General features: G+C 39.4%; 4 protein-coding genes across 4 annotated transcripts; 1 reads left to right on the forward strand and 3 right to left on the reverse strand.

Moving 5' to 3' along the window:
- Positions 1-633, reverse strand: NEMIN01_2380 (uncharacterized protein; the record flags this gene model as incomplete). The annotated part of the gene is made up of 1 exon (XM_051478322.1): positions 1-633. A coding segment is annotated over one exon (633 nt), but the record flags the coding sequence as incomplete, so codon positions are not given.
- Positions 634-1,001: 368 nt separating this feature from the next.
- On the forward strand, positions 1,002-4,349 carry NEMIN01_2381 (uncharacterized protein; the record flags this gene model as incomplete). The annotated part of the gene is made up of 1 exon (XM_051478323.1): positions 1,002-4,349. One exon carries the CDS (start codon positions 1,002-1,004, stop codon positions 4,347-4,349), a length of 3,348 nt encoding a protein of 1,115 aa, XP_051334283.1.
- A 594-nt stretch (positions 4,350-4,943) lies between these two features.
- Positions 4,944-6,530, reverse strand: NEMIN01_2382 (uncharacterized protein; the record flags this gene model as incomplete). The annotated part of the gene is made up of 1 exon (XM_051478324.1): positions 4,944-6,530. The coding sequence occupies one exon, from the start codon at positions 6,528-6,530 to the stop codon at positions 4,944-4,946; it is 1,587 nt and encodes a 528-aa protein (XP_051334284.1).
- A 460-nt stretch (positions 6,531-6,990) lies between these two features.
- On the reverse strand, positions 6,991-8,709 carry NEMIN01_2383 (uncharacterized protein; the record flags this gene model as incomplete). The annotated part of the gene is made up of 1 exon (XM_051478325.1): positions 6,991-8,709. The coding sequence occupies one exon, from the start codon at positions 8,707-8,709 to the stop codon at positions 6,991-6,993; it is 1,719 nt and encodes a 572-aa protein (XP_051334285.1).
- Positions 8,710-9,371: the final 662 nt, after the last annotated feature.

Raw genomic sequence — 9,371 nt, forward strand, 5'->3', positions numbered from 1 at the left:
GTTGTGTATACAGTTGTATAGCTCGTACAGAGTGTAGTATTCCTTTTGCGACGAGAAAACGTTGAAAATATTCAGTATCTGTCTTTCCTCGGACAGATACGAGGCGTTCTGCCGAGCTAGACTCTCTGAAGTAGCATGCAGTGTCTCCTTCAGGTTTGAAAAGTGTGTGCCACCGATCTCCAGCGTGCACACTATGGGCTTTAGATCGCCGTTTGGGTTTATATCTTCTACCGCTCCGCCCTTTCTATGAATTCCGTAGATGGGGCTGTATATGAACGTATTTGGCTTTGTAATGTTATTGACTAGAGCAATAGCTCTGCTCCTAATGAGCTCGTTTTTGCCAGAAACCAGTGCAAAATACAGCCCGAGAATGGCACTCATCCCATAGTTGTTGTACAAAAAATACTCGCAGATTCTGTTCATGACTATGTCTACGGCATCTTGTTTTTCTTCATCGCTGAGACCGTTTTCTATTTTTAGATTATCACGAAGTATATCGTTCAGGATCATAAAGTCGTTTACTTTATTGCTTCGTGTCGTATCTCCATCTACAGCGTACCTGCTGTTGATAGATAGACACGCCTGTACTATTCCATCCACGTCTATGCTCAACAGAACCTCTTTCCCGGCCATTCCAAAAGTTTTACTTGCAAAAAATAATTAAAACAGGCTCCAAGGCAGAAAAATTTTAATGATTTTTATTTTAATTACAAAAGTAGGACTGTGCTAATGTGTTATTTCCAGACATTCTTTTTTACTATAATAGAATATGCTCTCGCGCTCAAATAGAAAACAATGCTAAAAGTTGAATAAAAGACATCTCAACAGAGTCAGAGAAAGTTCAAAGAACAACCAGAGAATACGAAGATATCCCCTCTCTGATAAGTCCTGATAGATAAAATGCACAGTTACCTCACCAGAGAGGGTAAATACGAATTGCTAGTGTGTAAAAGGGTAAGGTCTCAACTGAAAAATAAAAATAAAAAAATGTTATTTTTAGCATGAAAAATCAGAAACTGAAGAAAATACTAGGCGCGTCAGGTGTGGCTCTTGTTTTCTTTGTAGCAGCATGCAGAGGCAGCTGCAATGGTTTCAGCGGGAGCATGTATGGCAGTGCACCGTATGTAGGAGGAAATGGAGCAGAAAATGCAATGGCAGGCCAGTACAGCCAAACTGAACAGTATGCAGCAGAACAAAATGCATATGCAAATGAATACAGTATGATATATAGCATGCCTGGCATGCCAATGGGCCAAAATGCATACGCAGATAGCAACAACAACCTAGACCTTTCTTCTGCTGTTCAAGCTTCTATAGACAGTTTAGCATACGGACAGTATACTGGGCAGGGCTGTAGCACTGCGAATGAAGCAGGGTACCAGTCTATGCAAATGTACCCATTTATGCCAGATTTAAGCACATTCAGGTATCCATTTGCTCCGGTGTATAATGCACCCAGCACATCAAGAGAGGAGGCCAGTGTGAGTGGCGCAGGGTTCTTTCCCATGCACCCATGCATGTACAGCTCAGTGCAGGATGAGTATAGCCCTTTTGTAGAGCTGCAGAGGATGGGTGAAGAGCACAGACAAGATGACTCATACACAGCACAGCCTAGTGTAAGCATGCACACATTGGATAAAGCAGGGAGCATGGCTGCTTACTCTGGGAATGAGAATGCAATAGAAAGTGAAATGAGAGATCCAACCCTTGACTTTATTGAGCTGGATACAAATAGCTCTGCGTGTATCTGGAACTGCGGGATAGAGTCTCATAAGTCTATAGATGGCATGCTAGATGCTTATCTTAAATCTCCACAGCACAGCGGGCAGATCAGCACAGGCGAAGATCCATCCGGTGAAGAAAAGGGTAATAGTGCAATGGCTCTAGGAAAAAGAAAGAACAATAAAGCAGATGAGCCAAAGACATACCCCAAATACCGGTCTTTGCGCGCGAGCAAAAGAAAAAAGAAGGAAGCACTAAGAGAAGTGCCTAGCACTGTCTATCAGCAGAAAGAATCCAGAGACACAGGAGAGAATGGAGAAGAGTCGCTTCCAAAGGAGCAGCCACATAGACGAAAGAGAAAGATAAACGAAAGAAAGAAAATGGAAACTCTTCAAGTAAGTCTGTGGAACGACACAAGGCTGACAAATAAAAGGAGAACGAACTACAAGACAAGACACCAGACAGTGTACAAGTATAAATACAGCGACGAAAATGCTTTTATGGCGCAAGAAATAAAGCAGAAACTGTACCAGGAGAACATCAGAAAAGGCTTAGAAAACTTTTCCAAGAAGGTTACTTCCCTAGTAAAAAAGAATCCGCTGCTGTACTTTATTTCCAGCAGAACCACAACCATAGCCACAAAGCACAAAGACCTTCTGTGGATAAGAGAGCTGCTTAAAGAGGAGGAAGACAATGTGTATAGAAAAATGTTTGTGGGCCTGGAAGGATACTATCCCGGCGTGGTTGATGATGCGCTAGAGTACCTGGAAAAGCATAGGCCACTGAGAGTTATCTACAGCTTCCCTCCAACCGTGTGGAAAGAAACGCTAGGAGATGTTTATATGCGAAAAGCCCCAGAGATCAACTATAGCATGGTAGTAGATCAGAGCAAGGTCGACCAGATACACAGAAGATACTCTGCAGTGGCCTGTGCCCTGCGCATGATTCTAGCGCTGCCTGAGATATGCCAAGACTTCTATAGGATCAGTGCAGCATTTATACAAGATACTACAATCTCTGCAGAGCCAGATATAAATGAAAAAAGTGTCCAAGTTCTTCTGTCCATACACACACTGATAAATGAAGCAGAAGAGGATAGTACAAAAATAGAAAAAGAGCATGAAAATATCCACATTGCTCTTGAGAGTCTGCACAAGAGGAACATATGGGAAGAGCCAACAGCCTCTGAGCTGTACAAAAAACTATACACAGTTCTTGCAGACTTCTACGAGAAAGTGAGGGTTTTTAATGACGATGAGTACATCTTGGTAGGGAAGTGTGCTATAAAACACCAGAGGTACGTTAAGTGCGAGGCCTTCTTAAGGCAAACGGCAGAAAATCCTTCTAAATGGATCTACAACTCTCTATACTCATATGAAGCGAACAAATGGAGCACTTCGCCTGATGTGAAATCGCATTACCACGTGCACTACGTGGACAATGCATTGGGCCAGCCGAAAAGGCTGTGCATGCCCATATACAAAAAAGACAGCAGCGATGAAGAGCACTATCTGCACGCAATTAGCTATATAGTGAAGCATATAAAGATTCTACATAGAATAGAGGACAGCTCAGACGTTGTACATCCTTTCAAGGTGGACAGACAGAGTAAAAAGTGGTCGTACATCAAAGAGGAGGAGAGAGACCAGACGGTAAAAGATTTTGTGGGGTACGAGGTCGTGTTTTATCGTATTGAGAAGAATCAAAAGAAAAACTTTACGTTTGCAGTGTTCACGCCCTTATATGCCTACGATGACAATGTTATTCCCATACCGCTCTTTCTCACGCCCTTCATGCAGTCTGCAGTAGACCTGGGACCATTTTTCAGGAAAGAGCAGCACAAAGAGCTAGACTCGATAGAGCTTGAAAACCAGAGGCCTGATGTGTACATTTTTGATGAGGAGTACACAGCCAAAGAATTCTCAAACATACATGCGTACTACAGCAATCTGTACATACTGTCAGACACAGAAAAGGTGGATACCCTCGACTGCTACGTCATGGACTGCCAAGTGACTCCGCAAATACATGGCAAATCTAGGATTACATGGTATGTGGACACGATGGACAATCCAAGCGCGTACACACACTTTCTGCCAAACAAGAGCTTCAAGAAAAAAGAAAACTCAAAAAAGCTTCGCAGTTTTATCGATGTGGTAGAGTCCAGGGAGCACAACAAGGACAGCAATATACAGTGCATTTGGCTGAGAGGCAGCAGCGCAGAAGATACGCCATCAAAAGAGAAGGCGCAGAAAATATGCATCTGGCAGATAAACATTGCCGAGGAGAGCTATGGAAACAGTCTGAACGAAGACACGGCGATGGAGAAAATAAAAAAAGAAGAAGAAAAGTTCAGGAAAGCAGAAGAAAGACAAACAAAGCTGAGGATAATAAGAAAAAAAAATAGAACAGAAAAGATAAAGGCCGAAACCAACACAACTAATATGGCAAAAAGCAGGGCACAAATCAGAAAAAAGGCTTTGAGCAGGAAAATATGCGAGAAGATGTCTGAAAAGCCAGACGAGCACGTAGAGCTCATGGCGTTCCGCTATGTGAACGAAAGCAAGTCTGATTTGGGCGCGCACAATGAAATCCTTGATGTTCTGATTACGTGGTATAACAGATAAAAGGGGCCTAGAGAATAAATAGAGTTTAGTTGAGCCAGTGCATATTGTTGTTCTTATCTGCATTTTTAATCATAACTTCTAGTGCGGTGTAAATCTTTTAGTTTCTCAAAGAAGTAGACTCGCATTGGCATTGCATTGTATTCATCTGTGCATATCTGTCTATTTTAACTGATTGTCTGTCCTGTAAATTGTTGTTGTGCTTGGAATGAAATAAAATTAAAATAAAAAATAAAGTTAAGCGTATACCATTAGGTAGAATTTACTTTTTGTATTTGCTTTTATTTATTTATTTTATTGCGAATAAGCAGAATATTGAAAAGAAAAGTGCGGATTTAGGAAAGCAGCAGTAGAGACACTGTAAGAGTAGATGGAATGAAAAGATGGCTCTGATAGTATACAGATCAAGAATAGTAGTGTGTGATGGGAATGAGTAATACCGGCTGAAATAGCAAGAGCAAATAAAGGGAATAAATGTAATTTATTTTAGACACTGACTAGTTAGTGCTAGATATGCCAAGGAATTGTAGATATATCCTTGACTTACATCTATTGAAGTGTTTCTTGTTCTGTTGTGTTGTATGTTGAGACGTGTGCTCATAAATAACTAGCACTTGCAAACTTTATTATTTCACTCTTTGAATAAGCAGTAAATAGCGCTGTAGCTAATATTATTATAAGAATAGCACATGCCATAACTACTATACTTGTGCTTTTTGGGGCAGTGTTTATTGGCAAGAGCTTGTTTTCTTCTGGTATTTCTGCTTCATTTGCTACTTCTGCTTCATTTGCTACTTCTACTACATTTACACCTAGCTTTTTTGCAAATGTCTTAATCTTCTCGAATAGATAGTTTTTTTGCTCGGAGGTCATTTCAGATAAATGCTCTAAGTTTTCCAGAAGCTTATTTTCGACATTGTTAAACTGTGTTCTTTCTTTTTTTGCAGCACAACGCAGAAAATACATTTCGTGTTCCAGAATATTAATGTTGCATTTTATTTTTTCCATCTCTTCTTTGCTCTTTTTTATATCTTGGGGGCTTTTCTCTGCATCTGATTTATTCACCTCCCCCTCTTTTTTACAAGTGTCTTTTTCTATGCAGCCTTTTTCTTTTTCAAGGGCTTCCTTTTTATTTTCTATTTCTTTATCTATGCTATCTCTTTTTTCATTTATCTTTTCTAATAGGCCTCCGTTGATTATGTATTTCTCATAGAAACGAGTTAAGTTAGGATCTATCTCCAATCTGTTTGTTCCATCTGCTGGGTCCAAGAATAGACTGTTATTTGCCATGTATTCTACTGCTTTGATTGTTTGGTTGTATATATTTTTTTCATGTCTAATTTTTTCTAGATTTTCAACAATAGAAGCAACTATTTCCAGGCCGCCAGAGCCAAGTACATCGTGAATCTCTTTTTCAATCATTTCCTTTTGATTTTTATCAACAATCACCTTTATCTGCTCGATTAGGCTGTTTAACGGCTCAATTTTATAATAATTTGCATGGATAAGGCTCAGTCCCCAATCCACCAGAGGCACCTCTGTGCCTTCATACTTTTCGCTGTACAGTTGATCAAGGGTGTAGAGAGTTACAGAAGGGAAGTTTTTCAGCTTGTGCTTTAAATTTGAAAAATATTCAGTGTTACGAAAATTCTCTCTTTTCAGGCCATCTGTGGTAAAATGGAGCAGGCTTTCCAAGCTCGAGAACTTTTCATCATCAATCAGCAGTGTGCATGTCCGGGTGCTTAGGTCGGGGTTGTCATTCTCTGGGCCTATACCGTCCAGAGCCTCATTCTTGTTGCACTTCCTCTGTATTCCGTGGCTTGGGTTGTATATAAGAGTGTTTGGCTTTATGATTTCATTGAGCAGACGAATGCAATTACATCTAACTAAGTTCTCTTCTTTAGTTCTTAATGCATCATCTAAAGCGCGGATAATGTATGCTGTGTACTCATTGTATATGAGGTGCTGGTACATCTCCTTCTTGACTGTATTTAAGATGACCTCCTTTTCTTCAGCACTGTTCTTACTTTCTATTTTTAGATTGCCGTCAAGTATGTGGTCTAGTATGGCAGCGTGCTCTCTCGAGCTGTTAAATCCAATAGTTATCTTTGAGTTTTTATCATTAATGGAAATGCATGCTTGCACTATTTTTTCTACGTCTATTACCAGGCTAACCTCTTTCATATGGTTGTTGCAAAAGTTTTAATTGCAGAAAGTATTTTAATTTGCTGAGCTATTCATCCTATTGGTGCTTCATTGCAGTTCTTGACTGAGCATCTGTAGAGTGCTGACTGGTACATTATACAAAACATTGTTAACTAGTGTATTTGCACGCACTAAACACAGTGTTCTATTAGGTAAATTATTTGTGTGAATATTTATCCATTAGTGACTAGCGAGCTAATAGGTATAGGACATAAATAATATTAGTGTGCGTATTAAAAAGTTTTTTGTTCATGCAGACTGCTAAGTATTTGTATATAGCTTTGTATAAATAGATAAAAGTGTGTAGGTGCAATGCGTGTAGAAATAAGTATGTTTATTTTCGATACCAACTGATTTGTGCTGGATAAATAAGATATCTTTAACTTTTTTGTGTTTCTCAGTTGTTGTGTCTCATGGCAGAGTCTTTGTGGCTCAGCAACTAGTTAACGCTACTGGATCTTGTCAGCATATCTCTTAAGTGGTCCTTGAGCAGTAATAATGTTACTACTGCAAGAAAAGCGACAAAAGCCACCAATATTGCAATTCTTTTTGCTCGAGTTAGTTTTTTTTCCTCTGGTTTTCCTTGTGGCTCGTTTCCTACCTGTAGATTTGCTTGGGTTTCTTCTGAGTTTCTTGTTGTTTCTTGGGTTTCTTCTGTGTTTCTTACCTGTAGATTTGCTTGGGTTTCTTCTGAGTTTCTTGTTGTTTCTTGGGTTTCTTGGGTTTCTTCTGTGTTTCTTACCTGTAGATTTGCTTGGGTTTCTTCTGAATTTCTTGATGTTTCTTGAGTTTCTTCTGTGTTTCTTGATGTTACTTCTGTTGGATTGGCTATTTGTGGTATTACTTGTGGCTCTGTTCGCAGTGCCTCTACTTTTTCTATCTCTTTGTGTATGTATTTCTTCTGGACTAAGCTCATTTTATCCAAGAGATGCAGATTAGAGATGTTTTCAATTTGCGCTTCCTCTTTTTTCTTGTTACATTCTAATAAATATATCTGGTTTTTAATAAATTCGATAGAAGAATCAAATTTAAACAACACATCCCAGCTTCCCCCTTCTTTCTTTGCTTTACTGAGATCTTCTTTCGCTTTGTCTAAAGCTTGATTTTTCTCAAGTATTTTTTGGTCTAAGTCAGCTATTTTTCCTCTCACTGTAGTCTCCAAGCCATTGTTTCCAGCTACATATGTTCCTATAAAATTGCTTAAGTCAGCGTCTATCTCTAGCTTTTTCATCTTGCCATTTTCTTTCAAGACGTCAGTGCTATTCATCAAGTATTCTACTCCCTCGATCACCGCCTTTTGCACTTTCTTTTCATCTTTGATTTTTTCTATGTTGTGGATGATGGAAACGACTGTTCTTAGCTCTTCTTTAGTAAAAAGCTCAGTAGTTTCTGTGAGCGATGTGTGCTCTGGGTAAAAAAGCTTGTTTTTATCTTCATGTATCTTGATTAACTGTCTGACATCATCGTACTTTTTGTGAATAAGCTCCAGCCCGTAGTCTACGAGTGCTACATCAGAGCCCTCATATTTCTCGCTGTATAGATCATCAAGAGAGTAGTAGCTGTCCTCTGGCAACAGCTCTTTTAAAACACCCATGCTATTTTTCTTTGTAGCTACCAAGTTACACATGTAAAATAGAAACTCTCTGTTCAGATCGTTCTCGATAGACTCAGCAAGATTTTTCAAGCTCAGGAACTTTGTTTCATCGATCTCTAGTTTGTAGACTGTAGTGCTATTATCACCACCGCCTATGATGACTTCGTTCCCTCTATTTATTCCATGCTCTGGGCTGTATATGAACGTGTTTTTCTTTAGGAGTTCATTGAGCAGAGCGGTGGAGTAAAATTCAACATCTTTAATGTTTCTTTGTTCTCTAAGCAGCACAGAGCGTAAAGATTCTACAATATTTGCACCATTTCCGTTGTATGCAAAATTTCTGTAGAGAAGATTCTTGATTGCATCCAAGAGATCGCTTTCCTGTCCTACATAATCTTCTTTGCTTTCTATTACTAGATTGCCGTTGCCGAATATTTCCTTTAGTATGGTCAAGCTCTCTTCTGGAGCGTTTCTCTTGAGAAGCAATTTTGCGCCCTCAGTATTAATATCTTTGCATGCTTTTAGTATTCCTTCTGTGTTTATCTTTAATCTAGCTTCTTTCATATGTCCGTTGTAAAAATTTTAATTGCAGAAAGTATTTTAATTTGCTGAGCTATCCATTCTATTGGTGCATTATTGCAGTTCATTGGCTGAATAGTTGAAGAGCAGCTGACTGGCTGGCTGAGCACTGAGCACTCCCAGCTAGTGCATTTGCACGTGCTGAGCAAGTGTTCTACTGGCTGAGACTGTTCAGTTATTGCTTAGACCCACATATTATACAGATCACAAGTAAGCATATCATGGCATCCAAAGAACTTGTTACTGTGCAAACGCTAAGTGTTTTTGCAAAGTTTTGTGCAAACAGCTAAAAATGCATAGATAAATGTGTGAAAGATGAGTATACTTTATTTTGCATGCGAGCTGACTGGTGCCAGATGCTCAGAGTGTTCTCTATCTTAATATCTCTTATGATGTAATTTCATGTAAGATGCTTCTTTATGTTCCAGCAACTAATTATTTCTGCCAGACAGGAGGATTCTGCTCCTTGATCTGCCAATCTCTACTGCTGCTGCCGTAAAAAGAATAACCAACACGATGACTGCAACTATAGTGGCTGGTTCTATTTTTCTTTCTGGCGTCTTTACTTTTTCTACCAGCTTTACGCCCTTTTGCTTTGCGAGCTTTTCCATCTTTTCGAGAATGTACCTTATCTGGCCCTTGGCTAG

This window comes from Nematocida minor, assembly GCF_024244105.1.
Source record: "Nematocida minor strain JUm1510 chromosome Unknown 7916, whole genome shotgun sequence".
Classification (NCBI taxonomy): Eukaryota; Fungi; Microsporidia; genus Nematocida; species Nematocida minor.